Genomic DNA, 14728 nt, shown 5'->3' on the forward strand with positions numbered 1-14728 from the left:
CCAAGATTTCAGATTGATTTTCTATTCTATTTTCATATGAAAATACAGGTAGAAGCCTTTGGCAAGGCAGAGAGTTTTCTCCTGTGAAGTACTTCAAAAGCCCTTATTTTTTATTAAGAGAGGACATACTTGGAATGGTGCTTTGCAGAAGACCTAGACTGTGCATGCTTAAAATATGCAAAAAATAATCTAAAGATTTGTTAGGATTTTAAAGGGTTTTCTTTTTTTTTTTGTTTGGTTAGTTGGGTTTTTTTTGTTTCTTTTTGCAATCCAAACCCCTTGTTTTCAGTCACACTAAATGTTCAGTATCAGTTAACCTTTCTCTTCCCTCCCACAATTTTGTAGCACACACAGTCATGCTTCCTGCTTGTTCCAGTGGGAGAGAGGGAAAATAACACAGAAAAGAGACAATTATAAAGATACAATTTATAATGGTCAGAAAAATTAAAACTGGAGAAGGACATACATAGAGGGGAAAAATGGTCAATCAAAAACAAAGGAAAACTTTTTCTTCACTTTTCTCCTAGAAAGGACAGGGGTAAAAGAGATAAAGAATCAAAGATCCAAAATTTCATAAATATTTATCAGATACAGAATTAAAAGTGTTGCCAAATCCAGCAAGTGCAGAAAAAATTCCCATAAATTATTTTCACACACTGCATTGCAGTCTCAAAACGAGAGGATATATGCACTGCTTGGACTAGTTTAAGGCTATGTGCTGTGTTGCCACCAGTTCCTTCAATTCCTCTAGCACTGGGAGCTGCTGGGGAGCAGAGGGCTCTGTCCACACCACTCTGCCTAGCTCCTTCCTGATCCTCACCCAAAATGTACAAACCAAAAATGTGCTGTGCTGAGCTTCCCACCTCTCACTTACAATGTGCTCACCTATTTGTGCCTCCCATCGTCTTTTGCTAGTAGGGAAATCAGGCACTGTGGACTTCAGTACAGACTTAACATCAAGCTGCAAAAGTCTCAGACCTGGAGCAGGAGCCTCCAATACCAGCATCAATAAGTCTGATGACCCCTGCTCTCCCCACATCTACCCACATGGACCACAGCAGGATTTAATTTTGTATCTCTATCCAATTTATCCTGACCTATGCCCCCTCAAAAAAATGTTCCTAGCAGCACCAGGAACTGAAAATATTTACCAGGATGGTGCTTTCTTTTCCCCAGCTGAAGAAATGCTTTTGAAAGTACAGAAAATATGGAAGTTTCTTTCTTTAGCATGCTTTTTTTTTTTTTTTTTTTTTCCCTAAAGACAGAAAATTCACAGAGCAAGTAGCATATATGCAAAAATTATGTCACGTTCAATTAATAAGGCTGTGGTAAAATTCATAAAAAAAATTTATGCTACCATCTCTTTTAAGTCACTGAAAATACAAAGCCTTTCTAATTTGAAGGAAAAGATACATCCTGCTAGAGCTTGTCTAATACACTGGACTTCACAAACTTCACAATGGCAGGTAAGAATTAAAGAATTAAAGAAAGAATTAAATGCTTTGTGGACAAAAACACATCTCACAGAGACAGGATTTTCTCTACACTTGGATCAATAGCAGTGCTGGAAGAGAGAAGAAGCCTGTTGATCATCAGCCCAGTGCCCCAACCAGCCATCCTGGCTGCCTGCAAACAGCACAGCCTGCAGAGGGACTGTGGAAGGAAAATAAATCAGACTGGGTTGTCATTAGCATCCAAAATTTATCAATAGGACCCAGCTTCAGACATATTAGCCAGTTCTGCCACAGCTATTTCCTGCCTAGCTGTTTCCCAATACTATCCTTCACCATATCTCATTCCAAAACACATCAACTGTGTCTCCATGCATTACCCTCACTTTGGCAGCATGGGTGATTGAGGCAGAGGTGCTTATCTCCCAGAATTTTTTTCACATTTTTGATATCTGCAAGCTCTCCTGTTTCTCCCTGCCTTTGAAAGCTTAGAGAATATCAGAATCACATTATCTTCATCTTTCTTTAATAAATACCAGGTGGTAGTGTTGGGAAGCTGAAAATAAGCATTGAGATCCTTGTCAAGGCCAGGATTTTAGCCTGGGTAGCTCAGTAATGTTTCAGAGGGAGAGGAGGAGAGCTAAAATTCATTCTTGAACACAGAGCAAGGACTGTGACAAGCTGCTCCTTGGCAATAGTAATGCAAGATCTGCTGTCAGGAGTGGTATACATTACTGAATCACAACATCTTTGCAAGCTGGGAAAAAAATTTACTACTCACATTATTTAGCAGATAGAGAAGCTAAATAATTTGTCTCAAATCATCACATTTATACTAAATTGTTGTCAGATCCCATATTTAAATAGCATCATCCCCAGGTCCTTGAAACTGTGACACAGTCCTGCCTTGTCTGTGTACAAGTCTCAAACCACTACAGCCAGGGAAAAGTCACCTGCAGGAGTGGGGCAGTCCTTTTGGGGTATGTTCCAGAAAATCTGCTGATGCTGTGCTGGTAGACACACTCCTCTGTATTCCACCAGTGTGTCCTGCACCCAGGACTGGCCCATGTGACACACTGAGACACCCTCACCAGCACACAGACCTTGGCAATGCAGGGCAAGACAATGGGATCTTGCTGCAGGGCCCGTTTATCATTATCATCATTGTCTTTTCTGCAGCCTCCTCACAACAGTCATGGCTTTGCCGTTCCTTAAAATAGCCCACCACTATTAAAGCTGTCACAGATTAAAATGGAAAACTCTTATTTATGTATACATGGTAGCATAACAAACCTGTTTCTGCACAGGCACATTTGAGCAGTAATGAGCCCATGTTCTTTCATCCCAGCCTCCAAAAGGCATATTCTTATCTCCAAAACTCCCTACAGACAGCAGACCAAGCTTTGCCAAAAGACAGCACATCTCTGAAGATGTTTGACCTTCCAAGACCCAGAGATTTTTCCTTTCCCCTCCCACAGTCTTTCATAATAACTGAGTGACTTTTAGTGGGTTATTCAGCAAATAGGTATAAATTCAGTGATTCAGTTTGCAGAAGTGATTCAGATGGAAATAGTTTTGAATACAACTTTTTTTCCCAAACATCTTTCCACAGATAGTAAAACTAGGAACCACCATCACCAGCTTTCACCTCTCCAGCAATGTTGTGACTCTGTTTTCTTCCTGTACAAGTGCTCCCTTTGAGTCTATTGCCTGATGGCTCTATCTGTAACCAGGCACAGAAGGAAGATGTGCTTATGCTGAATGCACACGTGTATATCAAAGAGACTTGCACAACAGGCAGGGTAATATAAAGACTGCACTGTGAAACTTGAAGCAGATATCACAACCACTCTCCTACCCTTTTACCTAGGAAGAAGAGTACTGAGGGAAGTGGCCTCTATTTAACATCTTGACTCAGACAGTCTTACCAAGGATAACAAATTGTGACTGATCCTTTACCCCTAGTCCCAAGAAATTTTCTGGAGTGTGACTGGAAGGCTGCTACCTAAACTTTGCATGTATATTACTGCTGAGCAAGGCACAGCATGGCAGCAGCATCTCTTTTTCCAGGTGACCTACCATGGAAGCTGTGCATGACCTGGTGAATAACAGTAACTTGCAAAGATGCCAGTTTAGAAGCTGCAGGAAAGGATTTTGCAACACATTTACTCTAAGAATGACATAAAGCGGCAAGAGAGAAGCCTAAATGCAAGCGTAAAATAAAGATAAAAGATTACAAAAAACTTCTGCAGTTCCAGGCTTATCCAAAGGTGTCTAAACTTAATCATATACTAAATTGACACTCATTTCTCAAAATCTTCAAATCCTCAATTTACTCTGAAATTGGTTTGCTGTTGCTGTTTTTATTAAACAAATGAACTAACACATATTACTGACCTTTTGACCTTTGGGACCTTCAAAGCCAAGTGGACCCCTCTCCCCCTAAGACAAAAAAGGCATGATTAATCAAACTTATCTTCTCATTTTATATTCAAGCAAGATCTTGCAACTACTGAGGACAACAAAAATGTTTTCAGGTTTAAGCAGAGAAGATAATAAAGCTGACATGCCCTGAGGAGCAGTGACAGGGATTTCTCAGAGGTCCCAGGCAGAGCTAGAAAAAGCAAGCACATTGCTTTTAAAAGCCATGAGATTTTTTTCAATGTGGCCACATTTATCTTCAGAATCTGTTTTATTTTATTTGAAGAAGGATACATATAACTGAGCTGGGTAAGAATAATCAGTTTGTTTTCAATGTTGTTACCAGGACTACCAGCATGACCAGAATCACTGAATTAAGTAAAGAGAAAACACTTGGGGAAACTTCCTTTCCCTCTATAGAAATCCCAAATGAAACACACTCATCTCAACACTCACCTTTTGTCCAGGAGGACAGGAGCAGTTGAAAATCTTGAGATGTCCAACTTGCTCACTGCCAACAGTGGGCCTCACTTCCAGGGGAGGTGCTTCTGTCAGGACCGTGACCTGGCACTGCACCCAAACACCCAAGGTCAGGATAAAGCTTTTGATGCTGGAAAGTTTCCCCTTTCACCCACTTTAGACAAATCCCATAGGCACTACTGTGTAACACAGAGCCAAATGCCACCTCGTGAGGAATGAAACCCCACAAAATCCATTCACCAAGCAATAAGGGAAAATGTGGCAAATGAACAATGAACCTCTTTAACCAAGACTGAAGGGAGAAGAATGAAAGGAGGGTGGAAGTTTCTAGTGAGAGTTGGGCACAGGAAGATAAGTTTCAATTGGCACTGTTTTTAGCTGTTTCCAAATAAAACCAGTAGGAAACATGTTGAATATTTCATGCTGCATTTCTGTTGTTCTATCATCACTTGGGGTTTTGTTTCCCCTGACAGTTTGACAAGGACAGAGGAACTTGGAAACTTCAAATTCCTCATACTCATCCCTCTGCAGTGGTCCTCCTCTGGTGCTGCTACACTGCCAATTACACAGTTAGGTTTCAATCACCCCTATTAAACAAAATTATAATCCCACACTGCCACATATTCCCTGATTTGTGTAATAGATTGCAGTGAAGAGTGTTCATGTGAAAATGAATAAATGACATAAAGGAGCTTACTGGTCCAGAGGGAATGTCGCAGCAGGTCTCCAGCTCGGCGTGCCGGGAATCACAGTAAATCACCATCCGCTGAAGATCAAACTGGGAGACAAAGGGAGGCAGCAGTCTCAGAGACAGTGAATTATTAAAGACCCTGTGTCCTTTTGCTTGGACACAAACAGAGTAGGCAAACACAAACAAAAAACAGACGGTGCTAACTTCAGAGCAGTTCTATGGATCCTGGAGTCAATCTCTATCTCTCCCTATCAATAACAGACCAATGTCTCAGCATGCCACAAGAGCTGAAATAATAAGACCCTTAAAATGCCTATTCAAATTCTGGTGCAGGTTTTTATGCTAATCCCCATGTTCTGGCCAAATTTCTGTCTGAGAAGACATATCCTGGCCACATCTATCCTTCCTAGAATTTCATCTAGACACAAGGTCTGTTTTCCTCCTGTTGTGCTTTGCATCTTCTGACCACTTATTCCCGTGTGAGAAATGTTATGAACACATTTGATATGCATGTCCCATCCACTTCACACAGCTAAGAAAGATTATAAAAGTCTGAAGTACCAAACTATCACACATAAATTATAGCAGGGTGAGACTGCTGCTGGCCAATCAGCCTGTGTGTCCTGACTTTGGTTCATTTGTACTAAGGGTCATTTAATATCTACGGAATGGAGAATGTATCACAACTCTCTTGAGTTTGCAAGCTTCCTTTTTTCCCCCATCTCTTTCTTTCACATGTGGAAATGTTCATAATGCCAAGATCAGATGGAGAAAGACCTTTCTGTGTAGTTCAGTACCCAGTTTGGTAATATTTGTGTATGATTTTGTCTCTGCTTCTAACTGTAGCACATTCTGTGACTAGGCAGAAAGATGAAATAAATTTCTCATTTTTAATCCCTGCTATGGAGATACAGTCTCACATAAAAATACAGCAAGTCCTGTGCATCATAAGGTGTCAATCTGTCTTAGCTAAGTAACACTGGCAACATTTCAGCAATGCTGCCTCGGGAAAAGGGTCAATTACAACATAACCCCCAAAACCCCACTCATTCACAGGCTGCAAACCCAAAGCTGAACCTTTACCCAGCTCTAATCAGCAAGTGCAGTACTCACATCAATGGGGACACTGTCATACAAGCGTTTGCCAATCACAGTCTTTCCTTGAATATCAATGTTTTCCCTGTCTTCAATGGGCAGCATCTGCACCAGTTTGCAGTCTATGTACAGTGACACAGCCTTGGACTGGATGCTGAGGGCGATTTTGTGCCAGTTGCGGTCGAACAGGTCAGTGACTCGTGCGTTTCGGAACACCACCCTGACGGCGTCCTTGGTGAGCCCCACAGCGTTGTACTCCACAGCTTTGTTCTCTCCATCCAGCCGGATCGAGACCTGCAAGGAAACAGAAGGGGTTTTGCTGAGGAACAAAGCCTTCTCCTTCCTCCTGGCTGCTCTTCATCATCACTGACATCCCAAAGCCAGGGATGGCACAGGCTGTGGTGAGAAGCCCAAGCAAAGAAGAGAGGACAAAATTTTGTGGGAGATATGGAAAGGGAACCTACATTTGTGCTGGTAAATAAATTGGGCTCCACAGGCTTTGGTGTAGACCCATGGCCAGCTAAAGCCTCCTCCTGTGAGTAGAACCCTTGGCATGGTTTCAGCACAGGCCACCTTGCTGCCATGGCTGGGTGGCAGCTCAGGCCATGGGCACCTCCCAAAGGCACCTCCCTAAGGCTGAACCTGCTTTGAATCCCTCAACTCCGTGTACTCCTCCACTGCTTCCCAGCAGGCTCTTTACTCCCATTACATGTCCTCAGTTGTCCCATGGGATATGGAAAAATACCTCACTGCCTCATATGAAACCAGTCTGCTGAGCTGTGGCACTGCCCACACTATTTCAGGTGCTTTGAACAGAGACCTGCACCCCATCCTCTGTACTGCAAGCTGTAGAGAAGGCAAAAATAGGTTTTTGAAGACATACAACTTTGAGCTAATTTACAAATTGCTATCTTGCTTTACCAAAGTCAGGCAGTTGCCAGCAAGCAGCAGGGAATGGAGCAAGAAGAGCCAGGATTTTTACCAGTTCACAAGAAAAGGGAGTGGGAGGTTAAGTCAAGAAAACTTGCTAAAAAAAAAAGCAAACCAAACAAACACCCCCCCCCACAAAAAAAATAAAAAAAAATAAAAAAAAATAAAAAAGGCTGTTCCTGCTGGCTGCAAAAGAGCCTCTTACCTGTGGTATGCCATACTTGTCAATAATCTGCCAGATATACCAGTCTTCCTTCCTGGAAGACTTCCGGAATTTGAAGGTAGTTACAAAGGCATATTCATCAGGCAGACCTTGTGGAAATACATCCCTGGCATGGGGAGGGAAAAGAGAGCAATGTATTTGGCTTAGCAGTGAACAGCAGAACTTCTAAAACTCTCTCCATGTCCCAGAAATGCTTTCAAAAAGCATCATTATAATTCCTAAAAAAATCTGCTTAATTTGGAAGCCTGAAGAAAGATGAATATGAGCTGGTGCCCTCCAGGTTCTGTCTTTTTGGTGTCCTTTCATCATTCTAATAGTGAAGCTCTCAAATTGGGTAAAACATATTGGAAATCTGCAGTTGAGTATCCATCATGTTACAAAGGTTGTTTTTCACTTCATGCTTCTGTTCATGAAACCTGCAAATAATTCTGTTCTGCTCCAGATGCACTGAAAACCTGTGACTTCTGAGAATGGCCAGGAACACCCAAAACCCTCTAAATGCACCAAATTATAGTAATAAATATTATAATATATTCCCCAAAACAGGCACTACAGCTCATGTCTTTGCAAGATGTTCCTTAGCTGGCAGCCCTGGATAACAGAGGTTTCTCAAATTGAACATTGCAGACATATCAGAGAGAGATTTACTCAGCATGACCCCAACCCCTGCACGTAACCAAACACATGAAGTAACCAAATCCCACACTGTTTTACTCTGATCCATCATAAAAATCTGTCACAGCATGGGGATGCAGGGTGGAACAGAAAGGATAATTAATCCAGTATCACTGTTATTTTTGTTACTAGCCATTACTAGATTCCTAGAACATAAATGAACGGAAAAATAACATCTCTCGTACCTCTGGATCTTTGGAATCCAGAAGTATAATTCAGAGACAAATATGATTTCTATATCAAAACCTGTTATAGATTTATCTCATATAGACTTCTGCATCCTCCCCTTGAACTCAGGTAAACTTGTGACATTCACAACATCCCTTAAAGAATCACCCTCTTCTGCCCATTGCATAATGAGCCTCCTCCTCTTTGTTTGGGGCCTAACTCAGTTCTTATCAGGGAAAACACAATGAACCTATTCTTTTTCTATCTTTTATGCCATCCATGATTTTTCAAACTTTGCCTGTAATGCCTCTAGACCATCTCTTTTCCCACCTGAGGAGTCAGAGTTAACATTGTTCTTCATGACCCAGCCAACCTGTTCCTATCATCTTTCCCAAATAAACCTTCATAAATATCATGTCTTTGCTTCAGGACATCCGAGCAGTCAGGCAAAAGCACTCAATACAAAACAAAACATAATGGCACCAATTAATGTAGAACAAACTATGAAACATTGTCCTAATGAATAGTTAACATAATCCATCACTATGCAGAAACTGGCACAGTCCAAGGCACATAAAACTAGAAGCCTTTAATTGTATTAAAAGCAAAAAGTCCTCAAACTTTCCAGAACACTGTTTTGCAGTTGCAGCAAAGGTTGAGATACAGTCTTTCCTAATGCTAAAATATTCAATCATATTTTAATCTGTGCATTGAATGTCCTACCTTTTCAGCCAAGTTATAAATTCAGAAGAAACTGGCTTTATCCATTAATGTGGCTTTTGCTGTAGAAAGTGCCCCTGCAGGATATGCACCATTATAAGTTAATTTTCCCTCTGGGGACACAGAATCTCCATGGATTCTTCCAACACAAAAGAAAACTGAACCAAGCTCCCACTGGCTCCCTTAAGAAACCCTTCCTTTAGGAGAGCAGACAAGGCTGCCTCACTTTTTGGTACTAGTTATTTTAACCAGGGAGGTCCCAGTTGCCTGGAAGTTATCAAATCTACCACAAGGGCCAGAAGAAACACCCGGAAGTGAACAGAAGTAGGATCTGGAAGGAAGGTTGCCTTTAAACTAGATATTAGGAAAAAATTCTTTACTGTAAAGGTGGTCAAGCATTGGAACAGTCTACCCAGGGAAGTGGTGGATTCGCCATCCCTGGAAATGTTCACAGAAAAGTGTGGATGTGGCAGCTGGGAACATGGTTTAGTGGTGAACATGGAAGTGCAGCACAACAGTTGGACCCAGTGATCTTAGAAGACTTTTCCAGACTTAATGATTTTATGGTTCTGGACAGCTGGGAGCTGGGAACAAGGAATATCATTATGCAAGATTACTTCAAAAAGAGTTTTCAGATGTTTAATACCCACAGAAATAACTGGGAATAAGGTACCTAAAAATCCCAGTGAGTCTGGCCACAGCTCATCACACAAGGCTGACAAACAGCCCATCAGGTAGATTTAAACTGACAGAAAGCCATAATGACCCATTACCTGCCATCCTCAAATGATTTTTAAAGCTGCTGAGGAACCAGCTGCAAGTTCCCAACAGAGAAAAGTTTCATGCCAAAAGCAAATCTGAAGACACTCTCATTGCTTTAAAGATGTGATAAAAGCTGTGTCTGAAGTTATTGGTCTCTGTGTCTTTTACAGAACTCCATTGCTGCATAAATAATAAAAACTTTGTTTAGGGGTTTTAACTTATTTCCTCACTTAAAAATTATCTGCATCAAGAAGTTCAGCTTTTCATGGGGATCCAAGAGCAGCAGTTGCTGTCCCCAGAAATGTTTTATGTTGCTCTTTCACACAAGGCTGAATTGAACTGATGATCGATATTGTGGAACTTTGCTGGATGCCTGGTACCTACAGGGAGCATTCTGCCAGCTCCTCGGTCTATAATTCTGACAACAGGATAGATTGCAGAAAAGGCCCTTATAAAACTCCAAGACAAAAGAATCCCCCAGTGCTGCAGGTTAGTTTTAAGTCAATTAACTCAACTACAAGGTCAGGTGAATCACAACTTTTGTAAAAGGGAAAAAAAAATATATTAAGGCAGAAAACTGTTTTAACCATTGCTGGTTTTCAATATATAGGAACATTCTCACATGCTTTGCTTTGCAATAAGAGTTTTCATCTGTGGCAATAAGAATGAGATCCTAGATCTATAATAACAATATGGAAAAAATTATATTACCAGTTCTCATTTCAGATACTGAATGCAACAACATTTTATAGGGTTTTTACATTTGGTGAAGAAGAGTGTAGTTTATGTACTTGAGCAATTTGACCAATTTCACAACAGCTAAGCTGGACAATTTGAAATGTAACCCATAAGAGCTGCAAAACCAAGCTGGAGGAAGACAGTTCATTTAAATATGCTTCACATCACCAGAGGCTCTTAGAATGACAGAAGAAAAAAAAAAAAAAAAAAAAACAAAGAAAAAAGGAAAAGGAAAGGAAAAGCTATAGGGGGATGTGTCTCATACATCACTGGCACATCTCTTTTTCCCTTCTACTTCAGAAACCTCAGTGATGGAATACATACATCCTCTCTAGGTAATTTCTTCCTTTCTCTGTCCTACATGTTGTAAAAAAAAAGGAATCCATCCTAAATCTCACTTGCTGTTGTTTAATTTTCCCAAAACAACTTTTTCTTCCATAAGAAGCCATGTGAACAACTTGTTCTCCTCTGCTTGTTGCAGTCTTTTCTGTGTTTCTCAGCTCTCCCTACAGGCCTTTACTCTCTACGAAACAAAAAAAGCTTCCAGTCATTCCATCTCCATCCTGCTTTATCTCCTTTTCCTTGTTAGAAATAGTGAGGAACCTCTTGAGATCATTTTGTCTAAAGAAAGTTTTGCTTGTGTTTAGATTTCATTGATTTAAATTGTTTCCATTCCTTCTTGTCCTTTCAATGAATATGATTAAGATGATTCTGCCTCTGTCTTCTTTGCTTCCTCCCCATCAGATATTTATACACATGGGTAAGATCATCCCTCACTGAGTCTTCCCTTCTCTAAGCTGAACAAGATTTTTGTCTCTGCTCTTCTTAATATGAAATATTTGTTTGGGAAAAATAAGAAAAAAGGAAGCTTTCAACAGGTTCCATGTTCAGTGTGGGAGTTTTCAGGGGCTTTTTGAACAATTTCTTCTCTTGGAAAGGGACAAATGATGAGACCAGGGCAGGAGATCATGGAGAAACCTAAGGCAGGTGACTGAAGTCAAAGCTGATGTCAGGAGACACAGTCCCCAGAAAAACACATCAAAGTATCATGCCCTAAACAACCCAACACTCTGTATTGGTACAACACTGTGCCAATATAAAGAGCAAAGACACCATGGCCAGAAGCTTGGCCAAGCATCAGGTAATTCTGTGAGGTGGGAGCCAAGATCATGATCAAGTCAGGCTGGAACCAGACCAGGCAAGAGAAAACTGGGGATGGACGTGGTCAGTAGGAAGGCTCTGGAGTCATGACTAGGAGATGCAGATAGATGACAGAACAAAAGAGTGAGACAAAATCTTGGCATTAGGCAAGACACCAGTAATGAGAAACTAGCCTGAGCATCCAAAATCAGAACTCTGCAGCACAGTTTTGGTCACAAGATCCACTGAGGAGCCATGAACAAGCAGTAGGACAGCTCCATTTACATGAGGAGTGGGGAAAACCACCAGCCAGATTTTGGGGCCAGTCCTCAGACAGCTACAGAGACCTGTGAGTCCCTCAGTGATCAGGTCCTGACTGAACTGCACTGACCTGTCCTGTCAGGTCCTTGACTGAAGCCAAGCTCTGGCTGCTGGGTTTGTTTGCTCACAGAGGATGCCCCACCACAAAAAGGAAGAAAGTTCATAGTTGCAGGTTACAGATCTGAAGATGAGTAGGCATGTTTCCCAGACAGCTAATCTGGCACTTCATAAAAGTACTATTGCTTGTATAAAAGAATACAAATCCTTTAAGCAGATAATAAAGTGAATTACATATATTACTCAGTTAATGATTTTGTATCTAATTATGAGCTGTTGCTAGCAGTTGCTAAACATTGCTGGAGGTTATCTGTGAGCCACAACAGATGTTTTTGTTTGGTTTATTATTCCAGTTATCTGTTTTGCTCAGCTTTACAAGATTTCATTTTCTATGAGCAATGACCCTATATGTAGCATCTCAGAGTCCTGGCATACAAATGCTAAAATGAACCAAATATGCAAACACCTTCCATGGTTTTATATCCATTTGAGTTCATTCCCAAACCACAGGAGTGTGGAAGTTACAATACAAAAGGATGAAAATGTGGATCCTCCTTGAATTCCATGTTTCAGAATCATTGAAAAAGAATTTTATTCATTTCAATCTACTAATTAAGGATGTTTTACTTCTAATTGTCCTGGGTAATAAAATATTCTGCTTATTTTAAGGGCAACAGCAACAACAAATAAATGGATGTAATCTGAGCAGATGGAAAGCTGTTATAGCTGGTTGGTCTGGCTTCACTTCCTCAGTCTTTCTGAGAAAACAACAACAGAAACAACAACAACAAAGTTCTTCACCCCTTACTTTGAAACAGGGATTCATATAGACAACTCTCTGTGATCTGTGCTAACTTTCTTCAGTGATTAATTAGATTCATCCTTAAAAGCATGCCTTTCTCCCCTGCTGGTTTTTGATGTCAAGTACCCACTGACTTTAAGTCTACCATGACCCTTTTTTAAAGAACCCTTACCAAACTTTGATTTCCCAGAGGTTCTTACAGAGAATGATCCCTTCAGTTGTTGGCTGCTTCTCAATTTTACCTGTCTACACTGCAGTTCTTGGATTTCTCACCATTACACTTGCTTCACAGATCTTCAAACTTCCATTCACTCCATTTCTACCTACTGAATTTTGGAAAATAAGGCTGGACACAGCAGCAGTGGTGACTGAGCTGTATGATACGAAGGTTATCAGCTCATACTTGGCAGTTTCTGCTTATACTCCAAAAATTGCTCTATTTGTCATAGTATCACCCAGAACCCAGAGATCACAGTGAGACAAATTAAATAGGTTTCTTCCCATCCAAGTGAAACTGGTTTATGGTTTATTCCCATCCACTTATACATATACCAAACCTAAAATGTCTTTAGCTGGCTGTGTTGAATCAGATCACTGATCATGACTCTATTTACCCTTAGACTTGATATCATTTATGGACTCTAGAGAAAACAGTTTTCCTCTCAGTGTGTATATATATATACACATATATATTTGTATACACACACACACACACACATATATATATATATATAGTATTGACATGGAGAAACAGGGGGAGAGAAAAAGAGCACATCAAACCTGTTGGTTCCAAGATGAAAAAAAAATATTGTGAAATCAAGCAAATGTAATTCATAGGATAATCTTAAAAATACAGTGAGCTGAGAAAAAGAGCTAAAAACAGAATAAAAAATAACAGTCCTCATCCATAAGAAGGAAAAGAAGCATTATTGATTTTTTTTTTAAGCTGAAGTTCAAACTAGCACTGAGAAATTTACTGCAAAAATGTTAATGATGACAATACAATCTATGGCTCAAAGTTACTCAGTGAAATTATGCACTCACTCTTTTCAAGACTAATGCTAGCAGGGCTCAAGTGACAACCCAAAGAAACACTTGTGATAGACTGCAACACAAGTGTCAGCCTTGGGTCACAAAAGACTCTGAGGACTGAATCCATATTGACACAGGATTAAAAACCTCATTCTTCTACAAGGCCAGAATCCATATTTGCTAAGTGATCACAGCACCTACCAGAAAGTGGTCTCTTGTGTTTAGCAATTTTCTATCTCAGTGGGAGTGCTACCAAATATTCCCTTTAGAAGCTATTTATGTAGGCCTAAGTTGTCTTGTGAATGTGTTGATACTGCTCCTCAGAACCACTGAGATACAGCAAACACAACTCATATTCTGCCAGGATGGAGCCTGTAGTTACTGCTGAGACTCCTGACCACACTGTGGATATTCTGTGCCAGCTGAACTGAAACAGCTGCTCAGAGCAGAAATATACCTGTAGGTACCAGATAACTACTACAAAGTTTGCCTGAAGGAACCAAATAATGTAAGGTAGAGGTTCAGATGAAAATAAAGTGAAAACCCAGAATACTCACTCAGTTTTCTGAACAACGGGAAAGCTTCCAAGCCGTACATAAGCACTCTGAATCCCATCTTCTTTCATTCCAAAAATCTGCTTCACACTGAATGAATCCATCAGATCAAATCCTATCCGTTACAGAAATATAAATAAAAGACATTAATCAGGCAGTGGGACATGCCATTAATTATACTTACACGGATCTCTTAGCCTACAAACAGCACTTCAGAAATGACCCTTGCTCTTGTTGGGAAAAGCCAGAATGGAATTCTGATATGATCTAATCCTCTCAGCCCAAAAAATTCAAAACCAAGCTTAAGTTCAAGCTGTCACATAGGTTTGAACAGAGTTTTCCAGAAATCAGTAGCTAATTTTTGCATTGCCACAACATCCCGAAAATGCTGCATAATTCATTAACTGACATGCAGAAAAATTCAGAGGTGCAGATTGCAACATTTATTCATAGAATAAGAGAAAATAC

At 40.4% G+C, this 14728-nt stretch overlaps 1 protein-coding gene across 1 annotated transcript in view; it reads right to left on the reverse strand.

Moving 5' to 3' along the window:
* COL22A1 (collagen type XXII alpha 1 chain) overlaps positions 1–14728 on the reverse strand; it is a 239702-nt gene that overhangs the window by 139168 nt on the left and 85806 nt on the right. Inside the window, exons 5-10 of the mRNA XM_058833583.1 lie at positions 14264–14375; positions 7274–7397; positions 6157–6432; positions 5050–5130; positions 4329–4442; positions 3849–3893 (exon numbers count right to left, since the gene is read on the reverse strand). Of these exons, the coding sequence (XP_058689566.1) occupies positions 3849–3893; positions 4329–4442; positions 5050–5130; positions 6157–6432; positions 7274–7397; positions 14264–14375 (752 nt within the window). The remainder of the gene's footprint in view (positions 1–3848; positions 3894–4328; positions 4443–5049; positions 5131–6156; positions 6433–7273; positions 7398–14263; positions 14376–14728) is intronic.

Source organism: Poecile atricapillus, chromosome 2 (genome assembly GCF_030490865.1).
Source record: "Poecile atricapillus isolate bPoeAtr1 chromosome 2, bPoeAtr1.hap1, whole genome shotgun sequence".
Lineage (NCBI taxonomy): Eukaryota > Metazoa > Chordata > Aves > Passeriformes > Paridae > Poecile > Poecile atricapillus.